Source organism: Talpa europaea (genome assembly GCF_964194135.1).
Source record: "Talpa europaea genome assembly, chromosome: 2".
Classification (NCBI taxonomy): Eukaryota; Metazoa; Chordata; class Mammalia; order Eulipotyphla; family Talpidae; genus Talpa; species Talpa europaea.
Genome location: NC_140068.1, coordinates 65,182,942 through 65,202,494, shown reverse-complemented (window position 1 = coordinate 65,202,494; position 19,553 = coordinate 65,182,942). Strand labels below are relative to the sequence as shown.

At 36.0% G+C, this 19,553-nt stretch overlaps 1 protein-coding gene across 1 annotated transcript in view; it reads left to right on the top strand.

The window, feature by feature from the left end:
- The window catches only part of MEI4 (meiotic double-stranded break formation protein 4), a gene marked incomplete at both ends in the record, with an annotated part of 122,605 nt that extends 107,143 nt beyond the window's left edge, over positions 1-15,462 (top strand). The window contains one exon of the mRNA XM_084258635.1: positions 15,214-15,462. Coding sequence (XP_084114761.1) covers positions 15,214-15,462 — 249 coding nt within the window. The remainder of the gene's footprint in view (positions 1-15,213) is intronic.
- Positions 15,463-19,553: the final 4,091 nt, after the last annotated feature.

Below are 19,553 nucleotides of genomic sequence, written 5' to 3'. Positions count from 1 at the left end.
CAGCATGTAGGAGGCAATTAGGAAATGTTAGGTGACTGAATGCCTGAGTAAATGCCTGTGTTAAGTATGAAGAGATTGCTAGTGATCAAAGTGTAGTTTAACAAGGACTTCACCTTTTTGCTGTTTTTGACATGACTAAAAAGATGTGAGACTTTCAAGGTACATTATAAGTCTGAATTAAGAAACCAGCTTTAAAGAGGGTTTATGAATTGTATATTGAATAGTATTAGCAATTTTCAGTATTTTGTGGTACCTCAAAAGAAACTCAGAATCTCAGAAAAGAATTTCTATCTTTAGCAAGCATAGAATTAATGCTATCCCATATTGTTTTATACCAAATAAATATCTTAATACACTTCTGTGGTAACAGATTATAACAGATTTTTAAAATGTGCAAAGAATTGAGTTGACTGAAATACATATTTCATGGCAAAAATGCATATCACATAGCATAAGAGATGCATATACCACTTCAACTAGTTGGGACCTCTAGGGATAAGGAAGTCACCAAATCACAGTATTCAAGGGATTACTGAGTTGAAATTCTCTATTTTTTTGACAAAGAAATTATAATCCCGAGAGATTAGGTGATTTATTTACTTCAGCTCCTTTTTCTAGAATATGATCTTCTCTAGAATATGGAGTTGTAGGTTACTACCTCTTCATGGTCATACCACCAGCTACTGGAATTTAGGATAAGAAAATGCACGGGGGAAGGGGAGCCTCCCTGGTGGCACAAGGGGTTAAGATACAGCACTATGAAGCTATTGACAGCTACTGTAGCCAGAGTTCGCTCCCCGGCCAGGAAGGTGACCCACATAGTGCAGCAGATCTCTCCTGACTCACCCGCTGCTCCCCTCAGCAGTGTATTTCAGTAGATCTGCCTGTTCTGCTCCCCACTCTGTCTCTGGTGAATCCTCTCAACCCCTGCACCTCTGGCCTGTACCCCACTTCTTGTATGCATAAATAAATCTTTAAAAAAAAGAAAATGCACAGGTTTCAGAACCAGAGAGACCTAGCAAGTACCATAACTACCATGCTTCAGGTCACCTTTACTGTTTCTTTATAACATGGTAATACTACTACCACCTAACCCATTGTGATTTAAATAAGATTTATATGTCAAGTACCTAGTATCGTGCCTGGATCACAATTGTTATTCAACAAATATTACTTTCCTCTGCTTTTCTTTAAATGTCATCTCTCCTACATAATGTTTAATAATAGGAACCCTATAATGCTGCTGCACAGACAATGTTTATTTACCTGTGAAAGCTATTAAGTATGTAAATCGTTATGACTTAGGAAAAATTGAGACAAACTATCATAACTCCTTTAAAAAAATGTCTCAGACAGTCCTTTTCAAGTAAGAAAGGAGTTAGAGAGGGGAAGTGTAATATAGAGGGAGGAAAGCTGAAGGAAAAAGAGGAGAAAGAAAAGAGAAATACATACTGAACATTTCAAATACTACAGGCACACCCACTAGTTCAAGGATTCTACTAATCTCTTATAGAGTGGATATTCTTTGTGAAGCAGCTGCTGATTTAACACTAAAAATAAAATATATAACACTTAAGAAAATATGAAATTTAAAATTTCTTAAAAGTCCTAGAAATTGCCACATTGAATTTAACTATTTCACATTATATTATATGCAAATATACAGATTATATATAACATATATTACATATATACACACAGGTGTATATATAAGGAATATGTGACTATAAAAATATCTTATTTTTGTATTAGGTAAATAAAATGTAACCATACTTAGCTCTTAGTGTTATTAACTTCAAATATCTCTACTAATACCCATCTACCTTTCCTTTTCCTAATGACTTTGATTTCACAGAGACAGTATTAAACATAAAAGTATGAGCAAAAAGAAAAAAAATTTTTTTTTGCTTACTCTGAAAGAATCTGCAAAGAACTTTGCTAAGTGTTCTTGACCTTCTGAATGACACTAGTTATGAAAGAAGACACCACCCATCTTCCCTCTGCACATTTCAGAAACAGTCTGGCTGTGCAGGAATGTAAATGTCTCTTTGAAACAGAGGAAAAATGCTTGAAAGCTTACTAATGGATTTCTTTGCAACAAAATGATTCCAGGAAAATGGATAGAAATTTTCCTTTATGACTTGCTCACCTTTAACTCTGGATCTAGAAAATATTCAATTCTAGACATCTAGTAGATCAAATAGAGTTTTACTAGATAATCAGATTTTACAGTTTTCCATTTATATTAAAAATGCAGCCCATGGTAATGATTTCTTATTTCTTTGGCATAAATAGGTTTATTGGTATAAGTATGACCCCATACTTTTTATCACTTAAAAATAGGTTTTATTACTCTTATTAATGTCAACAAAATGCATTCTGCTGAATACTAGTTCTCCATGAAAAAAATTAAAAACCATTCTACACTCAAAATCCTGTATTAATCATGCTAATTTGGTGGAACCTTCTCAAAATTGCAATATGAACTATGAATCTCTAAGAGGAGAATTATAGTATGCACTGTTTTTTGCTTTATCAGTCATGGAATTCTCTTCTAGAAGAACCTCCTGAGTCTAGTGTTTAGCAAAAATCTTTAGACAAAGTACACTAATTATTTAACATTGTGCTTTATTGTGTAAAAAAATCTCAAATGGAAGTTCTAATGATTTCTGTTAGCCTAATTAGATATTTTGAATGACTGCTTAGATCACATTTGTAGAAAAATATGAAAACACAAAACTAGTTGTATTTTTCTACTTGGGGAGCTATTTGCTGCACCTTGTTTTTTTTTTTTTTTTAAGACTTTTTTTTAAAAGACTATTTATTTATACATGCACTGGATACAGTCAGAAGTGTGGGAGGGTGAGAGAATTCACCAAAGCCAAGCAGGGAACAGAACAGGCAGAAGGACCGAAGTACACTGCTGAGGGGAGCAGCAGGTGAGACAGAAGAGGTCTGCTATCCATGCCATGTGGGTAGCTCCCTGGCTGGCTAGAGATTGAACCCACGCTGCAGAGGTTGTGGACAGCTTCACAGCACTGTGCTCAAACCCCTGCGGCATCAGGGAGGCCCTATATGGTAGCATTTAGAAATCTCCTTTGTGATTACTTGCTGAGTATAGTCTTCCTTTTTCTACTGTAACTCAGCAGCAGTGCTGCTTTAATAACACTGTGAACATACCCCCTTACAATGTGTATCACATTCTATCAAGGTTATTTACATATGTAGCTCCACCTTGAACTGTGAACTCTGAAGGATAAGAAGTCCTATTTCTTGTTATTACTGTGTAATTTCCATCTCAACATTGTGTTTGGCAGCAGCTACTGAAAGAAATGTTATCGAAAACTAACAAAAGCATAAGTCTTCCTTTGGTTATATACTCCTTTTATTTTCTAATATGTTGGTAGGTAGTGACTCTCACCAGCACCTAACATAAGAAAACGTTCTTTAGAGCCAATTAGCATTTTTATGACAGATAAATTTCCCCAGCAGCTTCTCAGCATGACGATAATGAAAATAAACCAGAAAAACGATCTCATAGTTTGAAGTCTAGTTATTTCTCCTAAGCTTCCTGTTACATACGGGTCTTTTCTTTTCATAAAAATTCCTCAAGAGTATATTCAGATTACAAAATTATAGTCAATTGTGAAGAAATATTACATGTAGTAGTGAAAAATACACCAAATGCTCATTATATTTTTAATAAAAAATCAACGAGGTATAAGGCAACAAAATATTTTAAATGTGTTAAACAATAACACCAAGTATAACATGATTACTTTTTCTTATTTAAAGGTTATTTCTATTATGTCTCTGATCTTAAAAGTAATTATTACATTCATAAAATCAAGCACCTACAAACTGTAGGACAAATTTGACTGAGCTAAATCTCAAAAACCTATTTTTTTTTAAAAAGGAGAGTATGGATAGTTGGCTGACCAAAAAAAAGGGAAAAAAAATGAACAAAAGATGTATTACTATGCTACAGGGCCAGTCTGTGCTTCAACAAGATAAAATGTTCATGAGAACAAATAAAGTTTTTCTCTTTTGTGTTTCTCAGCCTTCTTATATGTTGTAAAGTTTACTTAGTCTTTGATTTTAAGTTTTGATAAACTGATTTCATTGAATTAGTGGTGATACATATTGAAACCAGGAAGAAAAAAGGGCCAAATATGTTGGCTTTAAATTTCTCCAAATCCAACCCTGTTCAGTTGGCTTTTAGCAGGTAATTAGTAGATTGTCTACAGTCAATCAAATTTGGCTTTCAGTTTCCAAACAAAATCTTTGGAAAGGTCTGATCACTGATGGACACATCCCTTTATTGGCATTACTCATGGACTTTGAAACCTGTGCACTTAAAATATATGCATATTTCCTGCTTGCTTTGGCAAATTTGGCCTCTGGCTTTTGCCTGGCTGGGTAGTCATCGATGCTGCCCCAACAAATGTCACACACACCTTCTGCCTGGGTGGGCAGGTTTTAATGCTGACTTGGATAATCTTTATTTGAATTGTAAAGAAAGTTTTTCACTGATTTCCCCCCCACCCCCATGGCTATCTGGATATTTGTTTCCCATCAATCATGGCCATCCAGTGCTCTCTTTCCAATATACATCAGATATTTCACCTGCTTTGATTTCTTTTTCTCAAGTTGTCTTAATTACATTTTGAGAATGGCTTAACTTAATGAGACAGTGCAAAATACTATGTTAGTGCTTTCTTTTGTTTTCTGTAACTTCCTTCAGGGAGATAAGTATCAAACATTTTAATGACCATAGATCTCATAAAGCCATACACACACTTTAAGATTAACACACAGAACTGAGTTGGCCCTTGCCTGAACATACCAATCATTCTGTTCTGGTCCCGCTGCTCTCCAGAAGGCTGAAGTAGAGGGATTCTGCTTGAGTGAGTTGCTGCAGAGATTAGTGATATCCCTTCCTACTCTCTTTTTTCATTCTCTGCCTCTCCCTTGCTTTAACGATATTCACCAAACAGACAGAGGCTCCTATAGTCATAACAAAACAAGTGTTTTACCTTTGCTAACAATAATTTGCAAATTTTCTCTCCAAAGATTCCCCTCATACCATCTCAGCAGATGTAAACCTGCACCATCATCTTTCATGATTAAACTCATTTCAGTCCTTTAGCTTCTCACATCTTAGGACTCAAGTCTTTTCTAGAGTTCCTTTATAGCTTTTAAAACATGCACTCTGCATTGCTAATATTTATTTACTTCTTTATCTCTCTAGATACATACTACTTCTTACACAGGTAGGAATCCTGCCCTATTCATTTCTCTAGTCCCTGTACATGAAGGTAGCCAATAAATGTTTATAATGGGTTTAAGAGAGATGTATAAGGCAGACAGAAACAAATTTTTAAAGTGCTAAGTACCCCTAATTAAATTAGTTCTTAGAAAATTTAGCTGCTTTTATTCCAGTTTCTGAATCCTGATTTTTTTTAATTTATTTATGCATAGAAAAACTGGGGTATAAACGAGAAGTTCAGGGGATGAGAGGATTCACCAGAGAGAGTGGGGAGTACAACAGGCAGATCTACTGAAATACACTGCAGCAGAGAGCAGCGGGTGAGGCAGGAGAGGTCTGCTGCACCATGTGGGTTAGCTCCCTGGCTGGCCAGGGATTGAATTCGTGCTGCAGTAGCTGGCAATAACTTGATAGCACTGTTTTTAACCCCTGTGCCACAAGGGAGGACCAGTCCTGATTTTCACTTAATAATATCAATAACCATGTTACCTAGTTTGTGTTACTTTGTCAAGAACTAATATGAGGCCTCCCTGGTGGCACAGGCAGTTGGGCGCCGCACTGTGAGGCTGTCCGCAGCCTCTGCTGCACCCCAGTTCTTGTATAAAAATAAATAAATCTTTAAAAAAAAAGAACTAATATGATGAAAGACCATATTAATAAATGATCTATCTGCTTCTCAAATATACTTAAAAGGGATTTTAGCCAGACTAAATTTAATATTGTAGTACAAAATAATGAAAAAAGTTCCTCTGAGTGAGGTTGATAGTTCATAATTGAGAGTACAGGTCCTGGGAAAGCAGTGGGAAAGCAGGGTGGAGCTATTTTAAGACAACTCAGAAGATCTGTTAGAACAGGGACTCTATTTTTTTATTTTTTATTTAAATTTTATTTTTATATTCCCCACACAATTACAACCCCCTTATTTTGACCCCAATCCCTCTTTTCCCTGCCCCCCAACCCCCATAGAGTGTCTCTGGTTCATAGTTGTTTGTTGATTTTGATATTTTCTTTCTTATAATTCTTTTTCCTGGTCCCTTATTTAAGTTTTCTAGATTCCTGCTATGAGTGAGACCATCTGGTATTTTTTTTTTTCTTTCTGGCTTATTTTGCTGAGCATGATCCCTTCCAGCGCCATCCATGTTGCTGCAAATTGCATGTGTTTATCTTTTTTGAATGCTGAGTAATATTCCATAGTATATATGTACCACATCTTCTTGATCCAGTCATCTATTTTTGGGCATTTGGGTTGTTTCCAAAGCTTAGCTATTGTAAATAGTGCTGCTATAAACATAGGGGTGCAGGTGTTCTTTGGAATTGATGTTTCTGTGTCCTTTGGGTAAATACCTAGGAGTGGAATTGCTGGATCATATGGAAGCTCTATGTTTAGTAGGTCCAGAAATCTCCACACAGCTCTCCATAGTGGTTGGACCAGTTTGCACTCCCACCAGCAGTGCAGGAGAGTTCCCTTTTCTCCACACCCTCGCCAACATTTGTTGTTGCTAGTTTTTTTAATATGTGCCATTCTCACTGGTGTAAGATGATATCTCATGGTGGTTTTGATTTGCATTTCCCTGATGACAAGTGATGTTGAACATTTTTTCATATGCCTGTTGGCCATTTGCATTTCCACTTCAGAGAAGTTTTTTAGCTCTACTGCCCATTTTTTGACTGGATTATTTTCTTTGTTGTTGTTGAGTCTCATCAGCTCTTTGTAGATTTTTGTGATCAGTCCTTTATCATTAGTGTTGTATGCAAAAATGTTCTCCCAGTCAGTGGGTTTTCCCTGGTTTTGTTATTGTCTCTTTTGCTGTGTACTCTATTCTTGATAGGTCTAAATTAGGGGATTAAAATCAATGTGAAAATCTCTTATAATCATACCTCTCAATCTGCTTAATCTGACTACCAAGAAAAGACAATGGGAGTAAGCCACAGGCTAATTCCCCAGAGAAATGTGCAAAGATAAAATTTTAAAGAACTTGGGATTTACTCTGTTATGTTATTGGTTTAGTCACCAAAAGGACATACTACTTAGCAACCAGAAACTCACTTTTACCAGCCTACCTCTAGAATAGACTTGAGCAAGTTAATTCATCTCTTGGATTCCTTATATGGCATTCCTTATCTGACATGAGGGGGTAGAAGGTAGGGACCAGACCAAATAGATCTTTTTATAGTTGTTCATTTCCTATAAGACTCCATGTTTATTACACCTTCTTCAGGGCTTTAAAATGATTATCTCACCATTACATTCTTCAGTACCACCCTTCTATGTAAGAAGGACATTCTTTGCCTAATTACTACAATTGGTGAAAGATGTTCTTGATAGATGAAAGTAAAGATGAATCCTCAAGTTTTTAATGCACCTCTCCATGAACAATTCATGGTAAGCTAGAAATGTTTCCAACAACTCACCACAGTAGAGAACTTGAATTATACAGTAGCCTTCTTTTAGGTGGAAAGTACATCTATATAGGGACTAAGTCTTTTTCACTGGGAGTTAAAATATGACTTAAAAGTTTTACATTATTTTCAAATCATGTCATATTGAATCACACATATTTCTATGTGTATTTATCATTCTTAAAAGCAAAACTATTTTTCATTGAATACCAAATGTATTATTTATATTCAGTACAAAGTAATTGATATTCAAAATTTTATATTCAAATTTTAAATTAAATGTAACAAATATTGGGCCTACCTAGTGGCGCAAGGAGGTTGAGCACCGCACTGTGAAGCAATCCGCAGCCTCTGCAGCATGAGTTCTATCCCCCGCCAGCCAGGGAGCAACCCACAAGGTGCGGCAGACCTCTCTTGACTAGTCCGCTGCTCCCCTCAGTAGTGTGTTTCGGTCAGTCTGCCTGTTCTGTTCCCCCCTCTGTCTCTGGTGAATCTTCTCACCCCCTGCGTCTCTGGCCTGTGCCCCAGCTCTTGTATACGAACAAATAAATGAATCTTTAAAAAAAATTAAATGTAACAAATTAAAAATAATTATGACAGATGATAGTTATTCAAAGGTGTATGCTCCTATGCTATATAATTATATATTATATGTTATTATATATTAATTTAATACTCTCAGCAACTCAGTGCCAGAGTTATTGCTTTTAATTTCAACTTTTACACGAGGAAAGTAAGGTTTAACAAGATTAGATAACTTTCCCAGGTCATATAAAGAGTAAGTATCTGAGCTGGTATTTAAAAGGAAACTAATGTGTTAAATCAGTGATATTCCTTTATGAAAAACCTTGCTTACTATGGTCTATTTTCTCAGAGATCTCAAACAACAGGGGCTCTGCCACATCTGTTCTTTTTGGCAGTCTCAATCCATATTTTTGTCAAACAAATACAAATCATCCTCACCTTCTGTGATTCTTTTCCAAACCCCTCTTCCAGTCTAGGCCAATTTTTTTCAGTCTACTCATTTTCTTGTTACCTTATTACTTAAATTTAGCCTCCAGAAACAGATTTGAGAAAAGTAGGTAAATGAGAAAATCATTATTTAAAAAAAAAAGACTCTTGACAGTTTTAAAATGTCTTCTGCTATGTATATTCCTTTCATGAATATCTTTGTATGTTAAACTGGCATATTTGTTGGACTTTCCCACAGGAAACAATGCACAATATCAAGAACCCAAATGTTAGTAGTTTTAACAAATAGTTTAGAACTTTTTATTTACGTTTTCCCACAATGAGACTTAAGCCCCTGAGAACCACTTTTCTACCTTCAACATTTTAGACAGATAATCACACCATCAATTGTATAACACAAAATGGATTAATAGTTATTGAATCAATTTGTTGTTCTTTGCCTGACACTTTGATCAAAAGATGATTCACCAGTCTATACCCTCACCCTTTGAGCCTGACTCACAATTCATCTCTAGGAAATCATCCCTAATAAATTACATTCTGTTCCAATCAGCCATTTCCTTTATATTCCTTCAGTATGAGTCTGGCACCCAGGTTGCATAAAAACAAAAATGATAGAACAGTCTTTGTAGGAGACACAGTTTTTTTTTTTTTAAGATTTATTTATTTATACAAGAACTGGGGTACAGTCAGAGGCACAGGAAGGTGAGAGAATTCACCAGAGACAGAGCAGGGAGCACAACAGGCAGATGGACTGAAGACACTGCTGAGGGGAGCAGCAGGCAAGGCAGGAGAAGTCTGCCGTGCCATGTGAGTTTCTCCCTGGCCCCCGGGAATTGAACCTGCCGCTGCAGAGGCTGTGGACGGCTTCACAGCACGGTGCTCAACCCGCTACACCACTGGGGAGGCCCTAGAAGACACAGTTTTAAATGGACATCATTTCTGTTGCAGTAAGTTCACTGACTATATAATGTGTATGCACACATGACATGGATCTGGTTCTGTTCTCTAGAACATTGCTGCCATGATCCAGTACAGCATTGCACTGGGTTCCGAGCTAAGCCCCTGCTTACTGTCAGCTCTTCTGTGCTTTCTCCTGTCAGAAGCTGCACACTGTTTAGTAATCTGGTAATAAAGCTAACTTCATCCTCCTCAGCTCCTCAACTGCAGCTGCCTTCTTTGCCTAGTAGTAGATTAAAACAAGGTATGTTATTAAAACTCAGGGGTGAGATTCCCACTTAATTATCATGGTGACAATTGACCTTTTTCTTTAAAGTGCCATGTTGAGTTCATTCTTTGAGAGACTACTAATTTTAGTTGTACCTTACTTACTGCTTCTATCTAATAAAACCTGGCATGCATGTAGGATGCTGAGGCAATGGTATGTTATATTCGGTGAACATTTAATTTAACATTTAGCTTATGTGCCTATGCTCTTTGACTTGATTTTCTGCTCTGTAATGATCCAATTTTCTCCTTCACCTCTTGCACTTGTAGCAAGAAGAAAAATGGCGTGTTGTTTTTACCCCTTCTGTGGCAGCATGCTTCTTGCTGAATGTGTCAGACTGCACCTCTGCCTGCCCTTGGTTAGCACACATAAATTATCATACTGTTGCATTTAACTGTTACATTTCTTCCTATTTTTTCAGCATTAAATATAAACACCCAAATTACCAGTAACACTATAAAATGTATATACTACCTCTGTTAAATTTTCTGCTGCCAAGGAATGTTGCCAGTTAGGCATCTCTGCCCTCTCTGTGTCAGAGAGCAGAGGAAAGTACCTTTTCAATACTAAGGAACCTTAAAAGTTCCCTTCCTGCCTAGGTGAAGTTTCAAGGTTCCATTTTTTTTAGATTTATTTATGCATACAAGAACTGGGGTACAGGCCAGCAGCGTGGGGGGTGAGAGGATTCATCAGAGACTGAGTGGGGAGCAGAAAAGGCAGACTGACTGAAATACACTGCTGAGGGGAGCAGCAGGTGAGACAGGAGAGGTCTGCCGCACCATGTGGGTAGCTCCCTGGCCGACTGGGGATTGAACTTGTGCTGCAGAGGCTGTGGACAGCTTCATAGCTTGCGTTTTAACCTCTTGTACCATCAAGTTTCCAATTTTTTAAGATCAAAACAGAACCCCCATGTAGTGCAGGGGGACCAGCAGTACTGGGGACTATCAGCCTCTTTCTACCAGCCCATGGGTGGCCTCATCCTCTGGCTTACAAGATCCTGCACCACCTGCAAGCATTCTATCTATACTTCAAGCAGGAACACAGTGAACAGGGAAGCCAAAATGACATTCCACCAGATTTTGCCTACTGTTAAGAGTTTTCCCAGAAGCCCCACCTACCTGCTTATATTTACAACTCTTAACCAGAATTAACCTTAAGGGAGACTGGTAAAAAAAAAATTTTTGATCAATCATCAACCTGAACAAATCTGAGGTTCTATTGATGAAAAAGAAATGAGAAATGGTTTTGGGGTAAGCAAGTAGCCATGTCTACTTCAAAGGATACTAAGTTCTTACAAAAAAACATCAGGTTAACCTTCACTGAATTTCAAATAAAACAGTAATTAGAAAACTTTCATGATATGTTTATAGTCTTAAAATTCTAAGTTTTGAAATGAAATTCAGCAGCATGTAAAGGAAATACGAGTATTTTACCACTTAATGATATATTTATTGCACACACTTTCTCAAGTCCAATTAAGGAATAGAAAAAGAATGTTTAAATTCTGAAAATGCTCTATAAAAATATCTGGTGGTTTTTCTATCAGGGAAGTGTCTTCTCTTCTGAAGATCCCCTGTTGCACGAGATGGGTTCAGTTAATAAGAATTCGTCATGGCACTTTCAAAACTTTCTCTCAAGGTTCTTTCAATTCTAAAGACTAGACAGACAGAAAATCTAACAGCACTGTGTTAGCTGCACACAGCCATCCTGCTGTGTATTCAGGTGTGCTCAATCTTCCTAGTGGGGTTTTCAAGAGAAATGCTTGGGGATTTTCTAAGTGGGTATGATACACCTGTGTGGGCATTTTGAGAATTTAAAAGTTACATCAAAACATGGTAGAAATATCAGCTCTCACCCCAGTACCATTTATTTTAGTTTTATTCAGCTTATGTACTAAGTCAGAAAGTGCCTGAGCATATGATTAAGCAGAGCAGGCAGCTGCCACTGTGATAAAATTTGGGAATTACAGGAAAGACCTCCCCCACAGACATGCCGTTTTAATCCGTTGAGAGGGAGGGCTGCTAAGACACGTAAGTGTATACTGAGAAGGGTTCATTTCAAATTAATATTCTATGAGCTATTAATATTCTGGAGCAAAATAGTTTACCCAATTACTTATTATGGGAAAAGGCATTTAGGATAGAGGTGGAACCCAAAACATAGATACTGATAAGAGTAACAGGTAAAGTCTAAAAATAAAGAATGGGACACTATAGAGGGGACCCCAGACCATCTGGAACCAGGGCTAGCCATGCCCAAAATGAGATTCTCAGGTCAAATGGGAAGTACTTGACCCACTTTGGCTGTTTTATACCCTTGCCCTGAAATTACCTGCAATGCTATAGCCTTTATCAGGAGGGAGAACTTCCCTTTGCTCTTTAATAAGCACAATTTCACAATTTTTTTATAATTCATGAATTTGTTATATACTAGAAACATAGTTAACAAAAAGTTCACCTAATGAAAAAAAAAAAGAATAATCATTTGATAAACAAAATCCTAGTGTATTTGAAAGGCCCAAGATGGTAAAAAATAGAATATATAGCAGATATTACCAGTAGAGGGGAACCTAAAGTTCATTTGCATATTGTTACCAAGAGTCATTTTAAATCATTGTAATACTCCTTTTGTAGTTAAAGCTTCAAGTGAATAAAATAAATTCGCCTTTTTCTTAAGGAATTCGTATTTGAGTACTACCTGATTTCTGTTAATGTCTAAATAAACAGCTGTGTTTATAACAATAGTTTAAAGTCTTCTAAAGAATTATCTGTTAACTCTTAGGAATTTGGACTATTCATGTCATTATATGTCATATATGTCATAGTGTAAGCTTGAAAATATTTAAGGATTGTTCACATGATTAAATACATATTTTAAGTTTTTAGCTTTGGAATAAGGAAATGAAAAGTAAATACTGAAAATAATCACTGATTCTCCTTTAGATACTAACCAATACGTGTACATAAGGCATCTTTTAAATTACAAATCCTATTCAATCTAAATTAACAAATGTATACAGAGTTCTACTGTGGTCAAGAAAGGCATTGTTGTAAAAATTATAGAAATAATGACAGGATCACATTTGCTTTTCTCAATATGTTTAGAATCTAAACAGGTAATAAGACTAATATAACCAATGAGAATATAATGCAAATAATTCCAATTATAGTTGTGGTGATGAAGAAATGATCACTGGATACCTGGTTTCTGTGATGGGCCAAAGGCTTATCATGGTCCTGGTTATTAGAAACTGATGATGGAGGCCACTCTAGATCAAGGGACCCTGCATATAGGTATTAATGTATAAACCTAAGAATTCATAGTCCAGTTTGGCAGGAATGTAGTCCATTATAATGCAGCTGGAAAGGTAGTTCTTATTGTTATGAGTTTAAAGTATCAGTTATCTATTTATAATATATCATATGCTGGTTATCAAACCACCTTTCTGAAGAGAACATGCCTCTGGCCTGTAAAAGAATGTTTCCTCTGTCTTCATTACAGGGGTAGATTTGGTGAATGTTTCTAACACATTTATAAATGAGCAGACAATGAAGTCAGCTTACATCTTCACCTGATTCCTGAATTCCCTCAAGCTGTGCTTTTCCACTGTCTATTCCTTAGGCCTTTTTTTGGGCTCACCTCACTCTTAAGCCATCTAAGTCAAACAGTAGCCTCAACAAGACACACCTACATTTTCCCTCTTCATAACCATATATCTGCTACTACATAATCTCATCTCACTCCTCCCTGACCTGTGTAGACTCAGGAAAGGATTATATCTGGTCACTTATGTTGATCATAACTCTACTATAGGGCTGACTTGTACTTGGAGAGATGTTCCTAAAATCCTACTCCAAAAGATCCTTGTATCATTGGCAAGAGTATCATGCATTCAAAGTCTCTGGCAAAATGTTGAATTCAACACATACTTGATGTATCTAAAACTTTTTATTAAGTGTTCTACATTTACCTGAGTAATGAATTATAGCAGCAGCATAGAGAAAGGATTCGGAGCTTTGTAAACCATTAAGATCAAAAAATGTTATTCACCAATATTGTAAAGCTTCTGAAAAAAGGAAGTGTTCTCCTTGCAGCCATTCTAACCAAAGAAAGAAGACAGAAAGGGCTAAATAAGTGTTTTACACTTTGTCTGAAATTTTAATCTATTTGACATTTTTTTGCACACAACTAAACCCAGAAATTTTTTTCTTTTTTTTTTTTAATAAATTTTATTGTTATATTCCCCATACAATTGCAGCCCCCCCATTCTGACCCCAATCCCTCCCCTCCCGCCCCTGCCCCCCTAAAAGTGTCTCTGGTTCATAGTTTTTTGTTGATTTTGATTTTCACTTTCTTATAGTTATTCATTTTCCTGGTCCCTTATTTAAGTTTTCTAGATTCCTGCTATGAGTGAGACCATCCGGTATTTTTCTTTTTCTTTTTGGCTTATTTCGCTGAGCATGATCCCTTCCAGCGCCATCCATGTTGCTGCAAATTGCATGTGTTTATCTTTTTTGAATGCTGAGTAATATTCCATGGTATATATGTACCACATCTTCTTGATCCAGTCATCTATTTTTGGGCATTTGGGTTGTTTCCAAAGCTTAGCTATTGTAAACAGTGCTGCTATAAACATAGGGGTGCAGGTGCTCTTTGGAATTGATGTTTCTGTGTCCTTTGGGTAAATACCTAGGAGTGGAATTGCTGGATCATATGGAAGCTCTATGTTTAGTAGGTCCAGAAATCTCCACACAGCTTTCCACAGTGGTTGGACCAGTTTGCACTCCCACCAACAGTGCAGAAGAGTTCCTTTTTCTCCACACCCTCGCCAACATTTGTTGTTGCTAGTTTTTTTAATATGTGCCATTCTCACTGGTGTAAGATGGTATCTCATGGTAGTTTTGATTTGCATTTCCCTGATGACAAGTGATGTTGAACATTTTTTCATATGCCTGTTGGCCATTTGCATTTCCTCTTCAGAGAAGTTTCTTTTTAGCTCTTCTGCCCATTTTTTGACTGGATTATTTTCTTTGTTGTTGTTGAGTCTCATCAGCTCTTTGCAGATTTTTGTGATCAGTCCTTTATCATTAGTGTTGGGTGCAAAAATGTTCTCCCAGTTGGTGGGGTTTCTCTTTGTTTTTGTTATTGTCTCTTTTGCTGTGCAAAAGCTCTTTAATTTGATGTAGTCCCAGCTGTTTATCTTTGCCTTCACTATCACTGCTTTGGGTGATGTGTCTGTAAAGATGTCTTTGATGTGCAAATCACGTAGTGTTTCGCCTATATGTCCTTCTATATATTTTATGTAAACCCAGAAATTTTTAAGGAGTTTACTATTTATTTATAGGTGCAAACCAGTTATGATGTGACACGCTATGAAAATATTTTTTCCCTGTTTTGGGTTCTGGAGCAGCTTCTTCTAAAGGAGACTAAAGAAGGTAACAATTCAGATACAGGGCACAATGACCAAGAAATCAAGAAATTTCTTCACAAGCATGATGAAATTATTTTCCAACTTTCTGATACATTTCCTTTATTTACTTTTTATTTGTGGAGACTGGGAATTCTCTTAAACTCAGAAGGGAAAGAAACTTGAAAATAACTCTCTACTTTAGCAATATACAATTTCAGAAGCATATTAGCATACTAAGTTGAATGTGTGAAGATCTTTTGTTTAAAAGATTTTCAAGAATATTTTTAAATGAGCATTTTAAATCTATCTCAAATCCAATTATTAATTGAATTTAATGATGTTAAATTGTATATAAATGATTATGGATCACATTTCTATAACAATCAGCCTGTTTCAGTTGAGAATGCATGTGATTCTTATGTAACTACACCTGACAATATGTTACTTAAACATAGTTTTACTCTGTTATTTGAAATAAATCATTAGTTGACTATCTCATGAAGAGGTTTACATTTTGAAAGATTCCCATGTAATAGATTTAAAAGGTAAAAGAAGGCCTGTTTTGTTGCTTTATCAAGAGTAATAAGTGGTTTTTAAATGTCATTTTTAAAACATTTTCCTATCTACCTTCATTTGTATCATCTTACATCCATTCATGTCTGTCATCATAGAGGGGACTGTGTCGAAGGAGAAGAGTTTTTAACATTTGGAAACCTAATGGCCTTTAATTAAATAAAACCAATGTATTAGTATTTACAAATTTAGTTATGTAAAATGTTCTATATTTGTTTTCAATAAATGTTTGTTTTCTGTTAATTATATGATATTCCAGTTGTTAAAAAGTAATTGTTCTGTGTAATTAATTCATTAAGGATATTTTTTACAAATTCTAACATCTGTCCAGAAATATATTTTATACTTATTAAAAGGACTGATTGAATTTTCCAGTTACACAGCTTCATTGACTATTTCAATTATAAAAATCATAACCAACTAGCTTAATGAGCACACATTATATACTTTCCTACAGCACAATTTGGGGCTTCACAAATTTGCTTTATTAATTAGGTGTGATATTATTTCATAAGTTAACTACATTCCTGAATGCCATCAGTATTTAAAAATAAAAATTAGTAATTCTATTCATAATGTATACAAAATCATTATCTGCCACAATTATTTTTTTCTCATAAAGAAGACGTCACCAAAGGTATAATGTTATAATTCGATATTCTTTTTTCCAAAGGCTAAGTATCAAATAAATCATGAGCATATATGAGCAACAGTAGGCTATAAACCAAGGATACATTTATAAATTCCCATGATGGAATTTAGGGATTTCATATCAAGTCGTAAAACATTAGTGGTAGAAGCCACCTAAGAGATCCCCCAGGAGCTGTCCCCAAAGGTCCCCACACACTGATGATACCATTATTTCCTAGGAAACCTGATGCAGAGAGCACCAGCTCCCAGACCTCATTTCCAGAAAACCTGACTTTGTATGGGATGGGAAATAAAATGTGTGCTGTAATTTTCTTTTAAAATTTCCAGGTGATTCAGATATGCAATTGGCTTGAGAACTGCTCCTCTAGATTAGTTCCATGCATTCTTCCTGGTTACTTAACTACTTGCAGAGTTAGACCTGGATCTGCCACATTTCATTTTAGGGTTATTTCAATTCCTAGAAAAGATACTGAAACTCAGTGATGCATCAGTCAGCTGTTTTTGCATAAAATCCACAAAATTTCAGTGGCATACAGCAAGATTTCTCAGGTGTCTGCAGGCCACTTGGGGATCAACTTAGGGTTGATCAACTTAGGGTTAATATTTCAGGATCTGAAATATCCTGAACACATTCTATAATTTTACTAATATTTGGTTCCTGGAAACACTTGTGTTGGTGATTTAACACAAAACCCGTTCTCCATGGCATCGCCCCATCATCTGCTCATCGCTAATGATTAGGTAAGGTTGGTAAATATACAAACTACAGCGATGGCCCCTTTCCACTGCAGCCAGCCAACATAATAATCCTAAGAAACATTTTGTAACTAGACAGATTTCTTAATTTCAGTACTCTTCAAAACTTCATGATCCAAAAATCACATTGAAGGAAATGTGTTCATTATAGAAGACACAAGAAGTTAGCATCATTGTTAATGGAGAAAATGGAGAGACACTATTTTCATTTGGTATTATTTTTACATAAGCATTAACTTGAGTCAGTTATATCATGCCTACCCCTTCATTATTCTGTTTCAGCCTATAACTGTGTTAACTGTGCAGTAAATTTAACATTGAGCTCTGAATCTCCTGCTGCTGAAAAAAAAAACTTTATCTATTTGCTTCAATAAAGCAGTGGAAAATAGAGAGTGAATGAATTAGATGAATTAAAAATACTGTAGAAATTTAGGTTTGATTTATGTTTAACTTTACAATTTGGGGGATAAGATAAGTAGAGACAGTAGAAATTAGGCAGCATTGAAATACATTATACGATAGGCTAGGAAACAGAGGACACCAATAAACAGTTTACAAAATGGAAGAAATGATAAAAATGGTAAGTGCTCACTCATATAGTATTTATGAGTAATGGTAAGTGCTCACTCAATAGTATTTATTGTACATGAAATATGTATAGATTTATTATATATCCATATTATACACAAATACAAATTCTACATATAAACACATACTAATGTCAAGCACTGACTTAACATTTTACCTATATTAACTCATTTGATTATCCCAACAACTCTACAAGATGGGTAACAGTATCGCCATTTTAGAGATCATTCACTAAAACAAAGGAATGTTAAACAAGCTCATACAACTAGAAGTAGGAGAGTAAGGTTTCACTCCCAAAAGTTGTAACTTCCCAGCCCACATTCCTATTTACCGCTACAGTCTTTATTCAGTGTCAACTGTGCTGGCATTTAATGAAACTTTGCAAAACCAACACTTTGTAATTGTAATTAGAGCTTTTCGTACCATCAACTATGAATCTTATAGCATGACTGTTCATTATTAGCTTATTTTGAAGTCGCCACTCCCTGCAGAGCAGCTGTCTTATCTCCTATCATCTCAAAACTATAGCTTCTCTGCCCTTTTCTAGATGTTGTCCTTATTAGTGAAGACCTTTTAGGCAAGTTACAGATTATCTTCAACAACAATATTCTAAAAAAGTGCAGAGTTCAGTGGAATGGGGAGAGGAAATAAATTGAATAGCTTGTCCTTGTATTTATAAATAGATGTGAATCTTTCACAAACTGTTGTAATTTTCAGTCATATTTCAATCAGAATATTCATCTCATTCCTGGAGATATGGTTTCATATAAATGGTAAATGTGTACTTATAGATATGTTATTCTATTTCCGAACCCTAGAGATGAAATTATATCTTCTTTAAATTCTTCTGGAACATGGAGAGATATAAATAATCAATGATTGCCTGTTCTTAACTCTTGTGCTTAATTTATTTCTACCATGTTGAGTCTTTACCATTTTACTGTGAGCTACAGACTTGCCCAAGGATAGCATCCCTGACATGATGAGGGAACAGCTATCACCACTTTTAGCTTTAACAGCTTAACTACGAAGGCATTTTTATGAATGACTAATCACTTCAGGAACACTAGAAACGCCAGTTACTCTGCCAGCAGGGAAAGGGATGTATTTGCTCTTATTCCTCTCTCAAACACATACTCAAATTCAACATTTGTTTTGTAAAAAGAGGTCCAAATCTCTTGAAAATAATTCTAAGCTTCTGGAGAAGAAAAACCTTCTGCTTTCCTTCCTGGTCTTAATAGGATGCTTCCCCAAGCAGTGGCTGCACTGTGGTGCCTTTGTACCCTCACTTGAATGGAGGACGTGGCACAGGTTCTGAGACAGCCCTGGCATGGCCTTGCCCTCTGAGAAAGTTCCAGAGCCGGGACACTCCTCTGAGAGGAAGGACCAAAAGCCTTTAAAATGTATGGCTTGCCTTCTTCCACTGTAACCCATGACCCAAGAAGTGAAGTTCACCACAGCTGACTCCGTGCCTCATCTTGCACTTGATCAAATCTTGGAAAGAACACCAGGGACTGGGCTGAGAGAATACATCCACTCCAATTATGAAACAAACAAATAAAATAGACCTAAACGTATATAGAAATGTGGGGATGTATCCAGCTCCAAGTGAATGTACTGGTATTAAAAATAGTCATTTTTGAAGCTAGTATTTGACTCACAAGCGACTTTCCTTTAAAATAGAGTCTTCCATACATATGCAGTCC